Genomic DNA, 19,408 nt, shown 5'->3' with positions numbered 1-19,408 from the left:
AGCTATAAAGTTACTAATTGTAATCTAAAATCGTTATTTAATCGTTATGACGTGCACACCATACAGGGAAATAAATAATAAAATAGCATGAACAATTTAGAAGAGCCAGTACAGATATTGCGTGCTCAATGAATTTTCAAGTTAACATTTTGTATTTGAATTTGAAAAAACACTTGTGGTTTATTTTATCCAGATTTTTTAATTTATGATCTGTGAGTTCTAAGAATAATCAATTCCACGTGAACTGCAAATAAACTATTTATAGATAAAAATGAAATAACGTTACAGTCCAATCAATCAAAAAAATGAATCAGATCAAAAAATACACTTTTTATTTATAAGTGTTTACGTAGAATTTTGTTCTTATAACTTTTGAACAGTTCCACCTTTTCAAACAATTTTTTTACTCAAAATTTCACGAAAATAGCCTATGATTATGGAAATATAAATTTTATAATAATTTGTAATCTTATATATTTTTAATACGAATGACATTTTCTATACCTTCAATCTGATTATATATATACTTGCCAAAACGTATACAATACCTAAGCGACCTTCAAAGAAATGTCATAATCGATCACAAATGCTATCGTTCATTATCTTTCATTTGAGAAAGTACAATCTTATTATCATACAATGTGGTCAATGTTCAAGCAGATACTTGATTTCCCCTTAAAACACTTCTTTCTTAAAATGTTCATATTACTTTAACGTTGTTGAATTAGTAAGAATTCTCATAATTTCTCGTACACAATGCTATGATGTTTGCACTTGATAAAATTCCCTGAATCGTCGTATCCTTCAAAATAAGTTATTCAAATGCGTTATTGTAGATGTATGCATAAATATATACATATATTTTTTTCTTTTTGCATTTATTACTCATCTCACGTTTGTCCAATCTCATTTACACATATCGTTTACAATTAATCATTAAAAACTCAAGAGTGAGGACACATACATTGTATAGAAATGAATCAAGAGAAAGATCAGTATCATTTCTCGAAAATACTTACGTACCTATGCAAAGTATAATCAATATTAAATTAATATGATGAATTTTTTGAAAAAGAAAAATTTTTATACGAAACTATCTATCAATATGCGTAACAGATAGTATTTTGTAGCATTAGTAATGACATTTTAAAATATATTTGATTATTCTTATTATACAAAGGCATTATGGCCGTGCAGCATAATCTGATGTTTATTAGATAACACTTCGGTGCTTCCGAGTTATGATTCCGTAAAACTATTTTTTTATTTAAACAAAATAATAAATATAACGTATTTTATGCCACACTTACAATTATTTTACATAAAATGCGAGGGATTTCAGGGTTATTCCAGAGAAAGGTGAGACTGCTTAACTTTGTAATACAATAATTGGCTTGATATTACATTCGTCTCAACTCAACAAGAATTTGTATCCGATTATTTCCATGATTGCGCAATCTTATCTAAAAAGTGACTTCCAATAATGTAGATATTTAATTAATCTTGTCTACGGATAAGACTACCGAAATATTTGAACGTGCGTTCACCATGCATCTTGATTTTTCTCGCGCGAGAAATTGATAAAAGATATTTCCAAACAAACAGATTTCCATCACTACCTTTTATTTTTATTATTTTAATTGTAAGTAATTTTAATGTTATATTGTCTATTTACAACTAAAAGTTACCGTTGTGGAAATATAGTTTTCAGTATAAGGATAAATAGATTTACGACGATTGATCGTGATTTATAGATATTTAAAGAAACAAAATTTGAGCCAAGGACAGAAAAAGCAAATCTGTTTGAACCGTACATCATTAACATCTGCTGGTGAAAACAATCAATCTGTCGGATCATTTCCATTGATCTCAATTGCTTTTGTAGCTTCGAATGTTTGAGAAATCATTCCGGTTTGTATATTTTTGAAGTCTCCCACTCAATTAAAAGGCGCTTGAATTGTGTGTATCTCAAATAAAGGTTTGATTTTCGACTTGATTACTATCTCGCTTCTAATCGGTCATCGATGATTTAGTATTTTTGACATTCTTTCCTCTCCATGAGTATATTCTGCGTCAGAAATGCGACTGCACTTGACAGCAAGAAAAAACCGTTAATCAATGCAGGCGCTCCTACGTCAATGATTTTTAATTCATCTGCGAATGAAAAAACCTTCTAGCGCGAATGGCAATTGAAAAGCGTAACTGGAAAACTTGGCAAATAAAAATTAATCTCGCGGACGCGAAAGTAAACGAAAATGTGATTTAATTGCCATAACGCGAATAATCTTGACGAGTGGGCGCATTGTGATATGAGCATCAGCAATTCTTTATTTTGCGCGATCTTGCACATCAACAGAAGTGCGCGCCCGAGAGAGCGAAGACAGCGCAAAACAGGGGAGGATTGCATGCATCGCTCGGTGAAACGAGGAACGAAGAAAAGAAAGTAAAGCGGTTCTCCCTGGCGGCTGATCGTCTGTCTGCATCTTTTTCCCCTCCACGGTTCTCGTAAACAGAGTTAGGCTAGTGATTATCGCTGAGCGAGCCGCGTACTGCCTTCGCACGATAAACTGGCTGGCGCTAGAGTCCAAGCTAAATGCTTGCGCTCTCTGTCGCTGTCTCACGCGAGCGGCGCTCTGCCATAATATTTAAGTGTATCGCGTTGGCTCCTTTCGTCATCAGTTTCGTTCACTTCGGAGCACGCCTCGACACGTGCACGTGTTGCGCCCGCGCGCGCTCTCCGAAAACACATCGCCTCGCCGCGCCATCGAACAAGGATGCAGCAACAGAGCAACTGCGTCGAGCTGGCTACTCTTGAGCATCCGGCCAACGGCCACGAACGCAACGACCTCGTGTAAGCTCTTTTCCTTTGCTTTCGCCCGATTTTTTTTCTGCTCTTGCATTCTTCAACGCCATCAGCCCTTAAAGACGACGACGACACACTCCTAATTTTGATCCCGTTCTAATTGCAACTGTCTTTTTGATGCGCTTATACGTCATGCGTCTGCTCTCTGACTTTCACTTTTCAAACTATAAGAGTACCTCGAGAAATTGCAGTGCTTGCTAGACAGACAGCATATTACTAAATACTTGCTATTCGTGCGCTATACAACCTGTTGAGTTTCGCGACCGTCAGTTTCTAATTTAAAAGACCAGACACGTCGAGGTGCTATGCCATCTTGCTCAAATAAGTCTAGATAATACCTATAGACATATATGTCTCTCGATATGCATATCTAAAAATTGACTAATATTCACTTGCGCAATGGTGATCGCTCGTATATATCTATCAAAACACGCGGCATCATGTCCGCGTCAGAATAAATCACGAAACGTTGGTGTGGATTATCCGATAGTGCTCGATCTACTAAAAATTTAACACGCAGTCTATCGATTTTCATCATCAAGACGAAGCTACGACTACTTTTACACATTTAACAGTACCTACGACTATTTGTATATTCAACAATGAAATATAACTTAAAAAGGCTTCTTTTCATGGTCACTGTCATTTCCAGGAGTGACCATAATTGACTAGTCTAGTGAAAATTAATTTGTGTGTGTGTGTGTCTGTATGGGTGTATGTAGTTGTTAAATTAGAAGTGTAATCGTCAAATCTAAAATCAAGATATACCGGAAATAATAAAGCATAGTTATTCCGTACGTGGATCAATACTTTGAATAATTTTTCTTTTTGTCTCGAAAAGATTTAATCTCAGCTTTCATTAAATGATACTATGAAAATTCTACATTAATTAGGAGTTATGTTATTTACACAATAGCCACCCAGTTTTACTGGCTTCATGAAAGCACTCTGCAATTGTAGAAAAATCTAATTTTTAATGGGATAGCTACTATTTCTATTATATTTTTATGTAATAAAATTACTTAAAATTCTAGTCAAATTAATAATTAAAAAATGAGCCACACTCTTTAAAAAAATGTTTAAAAATATATATTGAACTAGACAGCAAATACGTTTCGTATTTTTATTTCCATAAAATAATTATTCTCAAAGTTTGATAAATGAAGGAAGTTTTTATAAAATAAAACAAATTAATCTGTCGAACGATATTTGAGTAGGAGGTTTACCTTGGATTAATATACAAATTTTGTAACATTTTCTGGATCATTTAATTTAATTTAATTTACATTATTCTATTCAATATAACCAATATATATCTAATTCAAGGATATAATTTGTAGTTACACTGTGATACTCAGATAATAAAACGAAAATTATTGATAAATTTATAATCACAATTGATATCTCGATAAATCGATAATTTTTTTATACTACTGAATTGTTGATTTATTAAATTACCAGATTTATTTTCACTAGAGATTAACTCTAGTAAAAAATAACTTATCAAACACGCATTAAAATAGCTAAGTTATTAATATTTGATCGTGCTTGTTATATACTGTTATACTTGTTATCTCAAAATACACGTATTTTAAGAAATTGTAAAAACGTTATCATTTCTAATAAATACTTACGTCAATCAAAGCAGAAACTCAATAGTTCACCAGTTGATTTTGAAGAATATTAAAACTTCATTAACATTATTATATAACTTCAAATCATATATTATATTAACTGTGCAATTAGTATAGAAAAATAAATTGCAATATAATAATAAATCTCATTCATATATGGCACATTCCAGACTATGACGATCAACTTTTCAGGGGTAGATTTCGGATTTGATACTTGGTCTACATGTTGCCTATATGGTAGTATATTTAAGTATGGATTCTTAGATCATTATAATAATTATATCAAAAGTTATAAACAATTGAAAATTTTTGAAAAAATTTTCAAAAATGTATATCTCCACAACCATTTAAGTTAGAGAAACGATTTTTTTTAATTACGCATAAAAGGGTGTACTTCGAAGATATTAAGCGAATAATAGTTTAATATCAATTGTTCCGAAAGTCATTAACATTTTTTTAAACAATTGGCCATATCTCAAAAAGTGTTATTTTTATTTAAAAAATTCTTTTTTTATTGGGTTCCTTGACATTTTTTCTTTAAGAATCCTTTTGAAAATGCATCGAGCGATCATTAGATGCGATACAGTGAGCGATGTGGTTTTATTACCAAGTGCTCAACTTCGGGTAACCGCACGATTAAAATAATACTTTTTGTCTTCTACTTGTTCGCTATAAATAAGTTATTGATGCATCGAAGCGAAAAAATTTGGAAGTACTCCTTATATTATCTAGTTTCTCATAATCTTTGACAGGATTTGATTTTTACTTTTGTTTGTCTACAAAAAATTATAACCTGAAAATTGCTAAAATTTGTAAATTTGTTGTGAATTTTCAAAAATTAAAAATTTGTTTATGCTATATTATTATATAAGGTCTCGAAAAGACATATATCAGTTTATAGGTCTTATTACTCATTAGACAAAAATTCTAGAAGCTATTTAGTAAATCAGCATGGTGTCGCGACGACGATGTTTTGCACTTTTTAGCAATATGTTTGTTAATAATGTAAAAAAATTCACGACAACCTATAATTTTGAATACAGCAATTGGCTTAAAATTTAATGAGCCTCATTTTGTTAAAGATTGGTAATGTTCTTCAGTTTCTTTCTAAATTATTTTTGGAAAATAAAATGAAAAATCTAGGTCTCGTGAAAAAACACATTGAAAACTATAATTATCTATTTCTCATTGAATTTTAATATGGAAAGAAAAACATTACGGAACTTTGACACAACAAAGCTAATACAATTTTGAAGTGATTGCCATATTCAAAATTATAAGTCGCCATGGCTTTTTTTTATGTTATTAACGAAAATGTTGCTAAAAAGTACTGGTATATCTTTTAGAATTTTTTTTAATGCGTATTAAGGCCTATAAACTGATGCACGTACTCTCAAGGCCTTAGCAAATAATGAGGCATGAACAAATTTTTGATTTTCCAAAATTTGTAACAGACTTTTCTTGATCAAAGTTACGAGTTTTAGCATAATTTTTTGTAGACAAACAAAATTTGATATCGAATTCGGTAAAAGACTATGAGAAACTAGATATTATGAGGAGTACTTCTAAATATTTTTGCTTCGATCCATCAAATTTGTTATAACGAGCTAGTAGAATACAAAAAGTATTTTTTTAATCACGCGGCTACCCGAAGTTAAGCACTTGTCAATAGAACCACCGCTAAAAAAAGAAAATCAAAACATTTTATACTTAAAGAATATAAAGAATTATACTTAAAGATGAAAAATATTTATGATGATAACTTTATTAAATAATTTCTGTACCATAGTAAAAAAACAATTATAATTTTAACTGTTTTACACCAGATCCCCTGAATTAATTAGTGAATAAACCAACTCTTTTTTTTTCAACGCCTTATATCGCAAATATTATTTTCTTTCAAATCCAGATCGCTGAAATGTGATTTTAATCTGTTATAAATATTTCAAGTTATATCGGCATTGTTTGATATAATAAAAATTTATCAAGTGATCCAGATCAAAATTTTGATAGGTGTACAATTTACTTAAGAAGATGCCTCTGTTTGCCGACTTTTTCTTGGGGTCTTATTTCCTCTTACAATATATACGCATCGGAGGACGTTCATACTTCAGTTAATAATTAGTTGATTATTAGAAAATAAAATGATGTATGGTTGACTTGTTGATAAAATTAATAAAACTTATATTTCTAAAAGAAAATTGGATTAATAATTTTATCTGAGAAAAATAAACAGTCACCATACAATGCTGCTGTGGAAATAAACAATTTTTATCGATTTTATCATCGAATTTATCGTACTTCGCTTTAATATCTAACAATCAATTATTAACCGGAATATGAACGTTCTCCGATCGTTATTTTGGGAAAAACAAAATATGCCTCCAAGAAAGTTGATAAAAAAGAATTATGGCATTCCTTTAACGCACGTGCAATATTCAACTATAACTTCAAGAATACAAAAGCAAAAATAACATTTTTTACAAGCATAATAATAAAATATCTTTAATCAAGATAATTTAAAAAATCTTAATCATTTGAAAATATTGCAGAGATTACCCGAAGCATATTGAAACAAATATTACGCCTGGAAAACAAACTGAGCATCCAAAGGAGTACATAGACTCTATTAAATCCGTGGAATCAAAAGCCCAGAACGATTTCCAATCAGGATCAACAAGTAACGAAAAGCAGTAAGATATCATATTAAAAAACTTGACATATCAATTATTCACTTGCGGTACTTCAAATTTGAATTTTTCCGTCAGATTTTGTTCTTTACATTGAGATCCGTACGCTACAATAAGTATAGAATAGAATAGATGAATTCTTTGAACAGTTACATTTGTTATTATCGTCATTCACTAAGTGGCGGTAGGTTAAATGAGTACCCACGGCTCAGATCAGACTTATAACAAGATGAATTAATGTGTATGAGCCATGCTGAAAGCGGTGAATGTTCACACAAACACACTACTGTAACGCGTCAAATCAAATTCCCAGTCGGTAACGATCATCATACTTGTGGAACGTTTATTAAATATTTTATCATTTTTAATGCTAAAACAGTCATTCTTACTGCTCAGTCAACATTGTTGTCATTCATATCATAAATTTAAAGTTAATAATTAATAATTCTGTGACCATTAATGTGTTTGGTAGAGTGATATCTTTTAATTATCTTAATTTTTTATTTTCAGTGTCGGTAGAATAAAAAATTCTGAATTGCAAAATCAAGTTTTTCTATGTAATTATCGCAGAATAACGAATATACATAAAAAGATTTACAAAATTTAAAAAGAAATTTACCCTAGCTTTATTTGAAACTTTTCTCAGCCTACTTGTTTTCTATATTGTTGAGTAAGTTTGAAGCTACAATATATTCCTCTTTGTTTACGAATCTGAACATAAAGTGGTAACAAAATTGTATAATAAGAAAAGTTAAGGAAAGCAATCATCGAATCAGCTCGGATTTTTATACAGACAATCCATATTGTTTATATCAGAATTAAAATAGCGAACATTATCTTCGATTCATTAATTATATTTTTTATACCTTTTCTACTCGCTCAACTATGGCTGTAAGAATTGATTTACACATCACATTATAGAATTGTCATATAACTTGTTAGATATCATCAGTTTTTATTAATAAGTTGATTTATTTGACTGATTTCCATGTATGTATGTGTAAAACCATATTTTCTTTGCAATAACTTTATTTGGATGATATTTTTTCATATAAATATTATTATAATTTTTTATATTATTTATGTACAGTTTGAATGAATAAAATTAACAGATAATGTAGCAATGTTTTTTAATTATATAGGTAGATAACTTAAAAATGTATCATTTTGAAAAACAAAGAATATTCAAAATTATATATTAGGAGAAAAAATAACAAATGATGATTTAAAATATCAATATTAATTCTAAACACAGAAAATATTCGGCGGTAAGATGGGGTATATGGCACTAAATAAGTATAAATGAAATAAATAATGATTAAGAATAAATATGAATAAATATTTTATTCGAATTTTGCTAGTGAAGCTTAATATGCAAAGAGGAAGTTATTTATACAGCTTTTTAACTCTAAAAATACCTATAAAATGATTTCATATCTAATGAAATTGAGTAATTATTTTTTTTATTATTGCCATAAAATATTAAAATTTAATTATTTATTTATCCGTGCAGTTTAAAAGACATCGATTTAAAAAAAATACAGTAATAAGATTGCCTGTAGTTACTGTTAATTATTACTATTGTTTTTTTAAATATTTTTTTATTTATTAATATCAGCGGAAACTTAATCTTTTCGAATTAAAGCCTAGATAATCTGAACTAAGGTAATCGTATTCTTAATATAAATAATTTTAAATTATCTGCAAATACGCTTATATTTACGATAAGAAGACACGAGTGAGCTTATTCTATTGCCAAAACTATAAACTTCCATATCTCATAAGTGGCATTTCTATGGAATTTTCTTTTGTTCACGATATCTATATGAGAAACCAACTGCTTTATATTTTTTGCTCTATAATTTTTTAACCCGTAATAATTGAAAGTTAATTTCTATCGGATCAGATCTTGTTTTACAATATGTAAGATCGAAATATTTGAGTGATCTAAGTTACAAAAATAAAATAGAACGTAAAACTGCCAACGGAACAAAATTTACCTTTAAACTTAGAATTAAGCAGTTGGGATTTTATAACACACCCGGTTTTGAATTATTGACATTGTACGTATCAAGATTTCCTGCATTATAATTAGTAAAATATATAGTTGGTTAGTTCAATGTAACGTTTATTCGCCTCAATTGAGAAAAAAATAAAAAGTTAGAACTTTAAATTGATGATATGAATATTAACATAGTTGATTAAGCAGTAAAAATTATTGTTTTAGCACTGAAAATGATTACATATTCAATAAACGTTGCGCGAGTGTGTTACCGACATAGCGTGGTTCACAGAACTTTCTTCTTGTTATAGGTGTGAGCTGTGGGTATTCATTTAACCTGGCGCCACCTAGAAGTCGCCGACTCAAAGCTTACTTTACGGGCACGTTCTCTTAGCATTAGTCGGTCTATCTTTCTATCGTCCACCGTGATCGTCAATCAGCTGTTTTTGTGCTAATGTATATATATCAGTCAATTTAAATAACTTCAACTGTAACTAATCTTGTAAAATGAGCAATTCGTAGTAAAAAGTTATTATACATGTTCTTATTAATCCATTGTTGCGCAACATATATAAAGGATAGGTGAATAATCAAAATATTTTCTGATGCAATATCGATGAGGAACAATCGCATGTGTGTATAAAATAATATTGAATTTCTGAGTATTGGAAAAATTCACGAAAACTAACGCGATAACACGTTTATTGTATATTCCTGTTGATTCGAACATTAAGCTCAAAATTTCTGTCATATTTAGTGAAAAAATAAATTATCGCCGTAGAGATAAAACTTTCTAATCAGTATGAAGAAGGTATCATCAATTAATTAATATAAATATTTACAGATTACCAAGTGAAAAAATGGTGAAAATTAAGAAAAAAGTAGGCATTATGCTAATAGTGTCTTTCTTCTGTTTGGCATTTGGAGTTACCTGTGCAGTTCTTTGGCCTTCGATATTTCGTGATATTATTCATAAGGTATCATTTTATTAAAAGTTTATCAGAATCATTGTTCTATATATACAAAATATCAATGAATTCACCTTTTCCAGCAATTTACTTTATCACCTGAATCAATCAATTATAAAATGTGGAATGCAACTCCAGTGCCAATGTATTTGAATATTTATCTTTACAATTGGACAAATCATGATAAACTGTATGAAACGCCACACTTTGAGCAATTAGGACCCTACGTATTTAGGTAATTACCAACAGATGTAAAAACCATAAATTTCAATGTGATATCAGTAATATACTAATAATATTGAGTATTTGTTCAAATAATATGATTTTTTTTTCTCATCTCATTATTTTATTTACAATGCTTATTTCATTATCAGGGAAATAGATTATAAAGTGGTCAAAGCATGGAATGAAAATGGTACTGTCACGTTTCAACAGAGAAAAAATTGGCATTTTGAACCAACAATGTCCACTGGATCACTAAGCGACCAAGTAACAAACATGAATCCTATTACCATTGTAAGAAAAATTTGATATAATTTGTTTCAGAAAATATTGTATTTTGAAAAATATTGATGCAGCAATTTTGTTTTAGACAATGGCATATACACTTAGGAATGCAGAAGATCATCTTAAAAAGCTAATAAATTTGATATTAAAGGAAGTTGAAGGTATAACTTTAACTGCATCAGTAAAAACAATTTTGTTTGATGGTTATGAAGACAAATTACTCAAATATGCTGTTAAGTATAAGTTAACAACTATACCTTATGAAAAGTTTGCATGGTTTTATGCGGTCAGTAATTACAAAGTTTATTTTGTAATCATGTCAATAAGTAATTTTGTTATGTAACAAATTTGTCTCCTTTTAGCGTAATGATTCTAAGACATATGATGGAACTTTCAACATGTTAACAGGATCAAAAAATATAAATGAATTAGGAATGATTAAAGAGTGGCAATTTAATAACCGTTCTACTTATCATCCAAAAAGTTGCGGGCCAATAAAAGGTACAAATGGAGATTTGTGGCCTCCACTACCTGATAATAAAACTGTTTCAGTATTTTCTCCTGACGTTTGCACGTAAGTGATAACGCATATATACAATAAAAGTAAAAAAAGAATGTCATTAAATTTATTGAATCTATTGTATGTTAAATTGGATATTAAACGTTGTATCGTAAACAAAATTATTTTCATTTTCAGAACTTTAACTTTAAAAGCAGATGGTACAAATGAGTGGTTAGGTCTTACTGGAAATAAATATATATCAGATGCAGAAATGTTTGATAATGGTGATAAAGTACCATCTAGAAAATGTTACTGCGAAGATAGTCAATGCCAACCTAGTGGTACATTGAATGTATCACTTTGCAAATGGGGGGCACCAGCATTTGTCAGTCTACCCCATTTTTATCTAGCTGATAAAAGTTATCTACAAAATATAAGTGGAATGAATCCGCAGAAAGAAAAACATGAGTTCAGATTAATTGTACAACCAGTAAGCAAGAACAATACAAATATTTAAATTCTTAAATTAAATGCTTAAATTCTTAAGTTAAATGCTGAAATTCTTAAAATCATATAATGAAATATATTTTTATTACTTAATTTTAAAGGATACTGGTGTCCCACTACAAGTACGAGCTGCTTTACAAGTTAATTTTTTGGTAGAACCAGAATATGGTTTCAAGTAAGTGATCTTATTAGTATTATTTGATCAGAAATGTAAGATGCTAAGGACATAATATATGACCTATTGATTACAGACTCTTTAAAGATCTTCCAAAAATGTATGTTCCTATGTTGTGGTTTACACAAGAGGTTAATTTAACATCTGAATATGCTAGTCAAGTTAAATTGCTTCTTGTACTTCCTCCTCTTGGAAGTGGAGTCAGCATTTCTGTAGCAATATTAGGGATACTTTTAATAGTTATATCTGCCTTTTTATTCTTTCGGCAAAAGAAAGAAGATGACCAAAAACATCTTTTATCAAAAAATTCTAGCAAAGATAAAGACCTTGATGCAGCTGTAAATAATGAAGAATAGATATAATAATGAATAGATAATAGTGAAAAGCACCTTATAAGTTTCTCATATTAGATATTAATGGAATTATAAATGAAAGTGTGAGAGTATAAGCTTAAAGTATCTGCTCACATTTGAAAGATTTTGTAAATTTATAAAGTGCCTCGTAACTCTTCAAAATGTTTGAAGTAAGTTTTTTTACTCTTAATTTTGGTGCATAAACTCAACTACATACTTATCACTGAAAATGCTTATCTGGCTTTGTGCACAAGAAATAATAATTTGTTCTCCACATCGGTGTAGTCTTTGAAATAAGTTTTTAAAGATTTCTACAATTATTCATTATTAAAAGTACTGACTAATGAATTTAAAAATTTCACATTAAAAATATAAATCTCGTTAAAATAATATGTCTATTAAAGTAAATATAATATTGCGGCATGCTAATTTAATCAATGGCTTATTTCTGCATCAATCGTATTTTTGTTGATATATTTTAAAAAAGTTCAATTATATATATTAGAAAATTTATTCGATAATATTACATTTATCGTGAAACAATATTGTTATGACAAAATTTGTCGGACTGTGCAAAATAAATTAATATTTTGCGTTCGGATTTTTGACCCTTTATAGTATGTTATTTAAAAAACTATTATCAATTGCTTCTCAAATTTCATTGGAAAATTTTAGAAGAAATATTTAACAATGGTAAATTCGTTATAATCGAAAGTTAAAAGGCATTCTACTCAGCGTGTATGAACTTACAAATAGTTTTTATCTATTCTGTAAATAAAATGTAAATTTTTAGTAGTTATTGTATAGCCAAAAAAATAAGGTATTACCAAAACTTCTCAATCAAATGTTTAGATGAGTGTGATTAATGCACCTATAGTTATCTTATTGAAAAAAGTAAAGAATAATTATCGTTGAACTTTTCGTAGCTTTATATCACGCTCGTTCAGTTTAAACAGAAATTGGATGTTATTTTTAGGTAAAAGGTTTTGGTATTGCAATTGTACATATATGTAAATAATATCAAACCTTCAACTTATTTTTTAAGAAAATTAAAGACCTTCCATTTCTATATCTAGCTTCCAATATCTTATAAATCTCGAATATGCATTACAATGCCGAGAAAGCGATTTATATCGGTAGATTAATGTAATGAAAATACCATCGATCAATTTTATTCACTGCAGCAATTTCTTTTAAAATTAACTTGATAACAAAAAATATCACAAAATTAAAAAGGCTAAATATTGGAAACAAAAAGCCAATTATACTTTAGAAATTCATTGTCAGAAATCTTTATGAAAAAAACTATTGCACCATATTAGAGCCGAAATTGATTCACAGTACATACTTTTATCGCACTGATCTAGTAATTTATATTTTTCTTGGCATTGCGGTTCTTATTCCTGATTAAACTTTGTAGTAAAGATTACCCAACCCATTACTTATACATATGTCATAGGCAATTGATATATTGCCGAAAAATGACAGAGTAAATCATTACAATCACCGTACTTCCATCTACCAAGCATGATTCAGACTGTCAGTCGAATGCCGGGAGTTGAAAAGCTAATCATTTTAAATCGTGCAATCAGTTCATTTTCCAAGGAATTGTAATAAGTTATAAATATGTGTATTATTAATTATAATGACTATTTATTATTATTTATCGGGTTAATATTCGATAACATCTCCAGTCACAATTAATTTGTGCAATGTCATGAATAATAATTTAAATATTAGTGGGTTCTTTCGAAGTACACGTCAAATCTACAATAGTTAGTTTTCCAATAATCAAAACGAATCAAAATTATTATTTCCACTAGCAATTAATAGGGACGGTCATTCTTAGAATTTATTGACATTTGAAAATTAATTGGGTGCACTTACCACTATGCTACCGGGGATTCTCAGAATTTATTTAATCACTGATATTATTATTCAACATTTTGCTGATCTCTTTATCAGCCTCCTCAGGATAAGTCTACATTCAAAAAATTACGTTACAAATTGTTAATAGCGATGTACTACCTTGTCATATATTGGTCTCTCGTTTTTTTGCACATAAATCGGAGAATGACCTTCCGTATCGATCACTAGTGTTATGATTATTATATGATGAAGGGTGACAAAAATTTTTATTTTGTTTAAATGAATTATATTCTGATACTTGTTTGTAAGTTTTATTCAGACTAACTGCTTGATTTAAAATAATCGGTCTTTCTATTGTCGACAATCGTCCGACTGAACAAAACAAAGTAGATGAAAGAACCAAGGGTCATTTCAATGGTGCATCCTTCAATTTTCCAATAGTATACCGGCTTCTACCAAAAGCCTATAATATATATTTATAGACATATATGAACCAACTGTAATGCTAACATTTATTTTATTGCTTAATAAAATTAACAAGAAAAGGTCCCCACGTGTACCTCACCGATTTTTATTATGTTGTAATATTCAAGATAATATTCAATATTAAGATTCACCCCTAAAGTTAACTGCTCAAAACAGTCTTTTTAATATCTCAAAAACTACTTAGACTTTTTGAATGAAATCAAAGTCGAAATATTCCGTATAAAATTACGCCACTGTAGACACAACTTTGGTACCAAAGGATTATAACTCCTTTTTTTCCAGGGGTAAATATAAATTTTTTCTTTTCTTTACACGAAATTTATAAAATTAGCTAGTTTAATCTAAAAAAAGACAAAATGGAAATACAAATATCTGGTCCTGTGATACGCATATAGGACCTTCAGGTAGCTAGCAACACGATTATGCGTATTGCTGGGCCTCAGCGTTAAAAGATTCGAATTAGGTTTTCTAATATATATTTGCATGTTACGAGGCCTCGGAAAAGTAAATACTTACTCAAATAACTTGAAAAAGAAATTTATCAATGCGACGTCCTTCGGTTACAGGTCCTTGAAGTACCACTCATCGCGGCCCAATAAAACAAAAATTTTCTTGCGCCCTCTTTTACGCAAGTCTGATCTGACGTGGTTACAATATGCTTGTTTAAAGGGAAGATATTCCGCGTGCGGTTCATGAAATTCCCTAATTTTTTTTTCAGAAATTTTACACATCGGAATTCCGACGGGCTATCCCCAATCGACGATCACTCTTGTGCCTGTAAAAGTGGAAGTATTTTTAGCGTGGTCCTGCAAAACGTATTTACATGTTACGAGACCTGGGAAGATTGAATTTCAATCTTTCCTGGCCTCGCATCATGCATAATATCAGAAATATAAAAAATTAAAGTTGACATGTTTCGGGGTTTTTGAAGGAAAAATGTTCCTAGAGTTATTTTGCCTCTAATCATTTTTTTCATTAATATTTTAGGAAATAAAAATACCCAAACCTTAAATAGCTTTCAAGATCTTATTTTCCAAGAAAATGGTTCAGTCAAAAGTCGTAGGATTTCATTCAAGAATCTTAAAAGATTTACAAAGATTTACAAAGAAAAGGTTTACTGAAATAAATTGCGATTGTGCAACAATTTATGTGCTTTTGTTTTTTCTTTTTCTTTTTTTACATTGTTTTGTTGTATTTATTATGTACTACCACCTTGTGTGTGTGTATGTACCTCTATAAGTTTTACTGTCTAGAAAAAATATCGTGAAATAATAAATAATAAAAAATAACCCTCCAAAATGACATTGGGGTCAAGTCAAAATCATCAAGAAATTCCTTAAATAAAATTCTACAACTTTTGTATGAAATATTTTCTCAAAAAATACGATCTTAAAAAGTTATCCAAAGGTATTTATTTCTATGATACTAAAGAAAGTTTTTATTTCTATAATGCTGAAATAAAAAAATAATTTTAGAGATAATTAAAGCCTAGGAAAATTTTGTCTTCAATAAACCCGAAATATATCATCTTCAACTTTTTATATTTCTAATAACAATTGTATTTTTAGACTAAATTAACTGATTTCATAAATTTTGTATGAAAAGTAAAGAAAAAAAATTGATATTTACCCCTGAAAAAATAAGAGTTTCAACCCTTTGGTACAAAAGTTATGTCTACAGAAGCATATTTTTACATGGAATGACGGTTTCATTCAAAAATTCCAAGTAGTTTTTGTGATATTAAAAAAATTGTTTTAGGGTGAACTTTAGAGATAATTGACATCCCTTAAATCAGAGAATTATCACTTAAAAAAAATACATGTGAAATTTTCTTAAGTATTACAATATGTTACAAAATGATCAATATCGACGAGGTACACTTAGGGACCCTTCCATAAATATTTGATATAAAAGTTAGAACTATGAATGATTCCATAAACTATTACAATTTTATACATTTGTAAATTATTAAAAAAAAAATTTGGTTTTAAGTTTTAGTTGCGACTTAATTGTTACAGCTATTACGTATATTTCATTTCTTACTTTGCCGTAGACAATAAATTTAAGTGACGTGGCATAAAATTGACTTACGGTAGAATAGAAGATATAAATTTAAATGCTGCAAAGGTTTTCCATATGTATAAAGCTTACGTTTACAAGATTTATTATACTTATGTTCTGCAACTGTTTCTTGTGAAGCGATGCACTTTTTTATACAATATTAATCTTGTTGAGAATAAAAGGATTTAAACACTAGCATTTTTTTACTTTTATACTCTTGTGATAGTGATGTACCTTTTTATAATATAACCAATAAGGTAAGTCAATAAGAATACATGATTTGGAGTAAAATTTGCTATTTAAAAAAGTCAGACCTAAATGAATCGAGACATGGCTATAAGGACTCATCATCTTACAGTATGTAGGATAGGGCGCAGCCAACAAGTTCATGGCAACTTCGAGCATAGTTTACCACTGCGATTCTTAGTAGAATTCATAAATGTATATTTTTATCTAAATGCACGTCATATATGGATACTACTTCGGGACTTTTTCTATCTATTGAGTTTCTCAAAGATAGAATATACTTAATAGCTCATCGTGAAATATGATGCTTAATGTGAACTGATTTCAAAATAATTACTATGAATAATATCTTTGGATTACTTTTACATTATGGATCTTCAATTATAAAAAAATTATGTAAAGAAAGCGTTTGATAATAATCTTTATGAACAACACAATAATTATTTCAGCGAGACTTTAATTACTTTTTATGCATTAAATCCAAGAAATAAGAAGTGCGTAGTTTGTTTCGATATTCCAAAAATAGTCTGCAAATTTATTCCACTTCAATCTAATATCCTATCACTGTTTATCTATTTGATGGATCGTCTCGCATACACTAGGGTACAAATTGCGATCTAAACGCGCATATGCCTATTCACTACGTGTTAAAAAGCGAATAACTCGGTAACATTACTTGAGCTAAAAGACTTATATGAAAAAAAAGAATTTTTTTCATTTTCATGATTTTAAATTGCAAAAGAAAAAGAAATTGTTTTCCTATAAAATGTAATATACGTATATACACCTATGTACAATGTTATCGGGTGTTGTGCTTTCAACTTAAAGTACCACGTAATATGCATTTCTTTGTAGCTAAAGTGTCTACAGTATCAAATTTAAAAAATCATCGGTCTACTACGCTTTGGCTAGTGTGAAAAATGAAAGGTTGCGTAGACTAAATATTAATAGAACATCTAATCAAATGAACACATACTTGTTAATATATTTCTGTAAACTATAAGCAGTACATCTTAATTGTTTTGGACAAAAAATCATGAAAAATTATTGCGTGAAAAGAATAGGAACGGCAATTTATAGCAAAGTAACTGGAAACGCAAAAAGTACGATAAAAATGTATAGATATACCTATATAATAGTGTTTTACATATCAATATTTCGTTACATCAGATACATGCAGTAATAAAGTTTTTTACTCTAGCGATATGTGTACGTAATATAAATACATACGTTATATGTTGTTCATTGTGAATTTAAGGCCCGATCCAAGTTTATTGAGCTTCAACTCGCATACAAGTGAACTATATACATGTTCGCGAAATTTAATACCTGAGATGGTAACAGTTGGAATTAACGGAGGATACCAAAGGGCGTGTATGATGTGTATCAAATTTTATCCCGTTAAAATAATAGAAGAACAGAATGAAAAATTTGTCACGCGATACTTTTCGTAAAAGCATTTACTTTTCAGTTTTCGCGCTTTGAAATACTGTACCTTACGGTATATATGAGAAAAGGAGGGGAAATGTTAACTTCAAACTTATGTATATATGTGTATGTATCTGTGTGTGCGTGTGTATGTGCGTGCGTGCGCGCGTGTATTCTTAGGCACGCGAAAAGATATGGAAAGCTGGTGTTGATAAACGACTTTAACGTCGGGAAAAATTGTGTGATAATATAAGCAACTTCTTTCTGCTCCTTGTATTCATCGCACGCAGGTAAAGCATATGTGCATCACCACCAAGCTTTCACACCAAACGGGATACATATATTTTTTGTAGCACATGCATGTACTTGAGGATTGGTTGACAAATATTGACTCACGAATACGACACAACGTGGGATCTAAAAAGAAACCGATTCGCATTTTTAATCTACGCAGTTTACATGGAAAATCGTATTGGCAAACACTGCACACAAAGTTTAAACAAACGCGAAAAATCAACATAACAATCGAATAAGATTACCTTTCTGTTCTGTTGCCTTTGATTCGATCAATAGATGTTGCAATATATTGTCGCTAGTCCTAGCTTTATTTTGCACGTTTTTCCACAAGGAATTAATCATGTTGAATGTGTGTAATGAATATATAGTTTTTTTTACTTTCTTCGATAAGTGACAAAATATTGTGTGCGTGATCATCAAAATAATGGATTTAATTGATTTAAAGAAGAATATTTATAGGATTGGTGTTGTGTATCCCGAAGGAGTCCCCAAATGTGGTATTGACGATGTAGTTGGTGTGCGTGATATTAAACAAAATATAAGGGTAATTCCAAATGAACTGATTATATTTAAAAGTTATGAAAAGTATACACGTGCACTATGCAAAGGATCTTTTAACATCTCTGTTAATTATCCTTGTCATGCAATCACTTGCCATTTGATTCTCATTTTCAAGCTTTCTCATTGTTTTAAGACTTTTCTTGAAATTCGATCACAAACCGCCAAACATAAGCTGATGCAATGCAAACACGTTCTTTTCTCCAAATCAACTAAACGTACCCATGCTCGTAAACATTTCATACTCTTGTACTTTCTACAC

The 19,408-nt window shown here is 29.7% G+C and overlaps 1 protein-coding gene across 5 annotated transcripts; it reads left to right on the top strand.

Annotated features, from left to right (window-relative positions):
* The first annotated feature begins 2,695 nt into the window (after window positions 1–2,695).
* On the top strand, window positions 2,696–16,806 carry LOC131664710 (protein croquemort-like). Of its 5 annotated transcripts, none has more exons than XM_058936006.1 (10): window positions 2,696–2,851; window positions 7,050–7,190; window positions 10,034–10,166; window positions 10,241–10,392; window positions 10,532–10,673; window positions 10,750–10,950; window positions 11,027–11,238; window positions 11,362–11,656; window positions 11,775–11,848; window positions 11,925–16,806. In XM_058936006.1, the coding sequence occupies exons 1-10, from the start codon at window positions 2,775–2,777 to the stop codon at window positions 12,202–12,204; spliced, it is 1,707 nt and encodes a 568-aa protein (XP_058791989.1). In that variant the 5' UTR covers window positions 2,696–2,774; the 3' UTR covers window positions 12,205–16,806. The 5 variants fall into 5 exon arrangements, with proteins under 5 accessions (XP_058791989.1, XP_058791990.1, XP_058791993.1 ...); XM_058936010.1 differs by lacking the exon at window positions 2,696–2,851 and adding an exon at window positions 9,501–9,645 and having other exon boundaries at window positions 7,090–7,190; XM_058936007.1 differs by lacking the exon at window positions 7,050–7,190.
* The last annotated feature ends 2,602 nt before the right edge of the window (window positions 16,807–19,408 follow it).

This window comes from Phymastichus coffea, unplaced genomic scaffold, assembly GCF_024137745.1.
Source record: "Phymastichus coffea isolate CEN01 unplaced genomic scaffold, Cenicafe_Pcof_1.1 PCOF00045, whole genome shotgun sequence".
In the NCBI taxonomy this organism is placed as follows: Eukaryota; Metazoa; Arthropoda; class Insecta; order Hymenoptera; family Eulophidae; genus Phymastichus; species Phymastichus coffea.
The sequence above is the reverse complement of the archived record's forward strand: the minus strand, read 5'-3'. Positions and strand labels throughout refer to the sequence as shown.

Bases quoted from the DNA above. Each gene is read 5' to 3' on its own strand.
- LOC131664710 (XM_058936006.1), top strand. From the start codon at position 2,775: ATGCAGCAACAGAGCAACTGCGTCGAGCTGGCTACTCTTGAGCATCCG. The intron at 10,167-10,240 runs GTATCATTTTAT...CACCTTTTCCAG, and splicing joins TTCGTGATATTATTCATAAG to CAATTTACTTTATCACCTGA. The intron at 10,674-10,749 runs GTAAGAAAAATT...ATTTTGTTTTAG, and splicing joins ACATGAATCCTATTACCATT to ACAATGGCATATACACTTAG.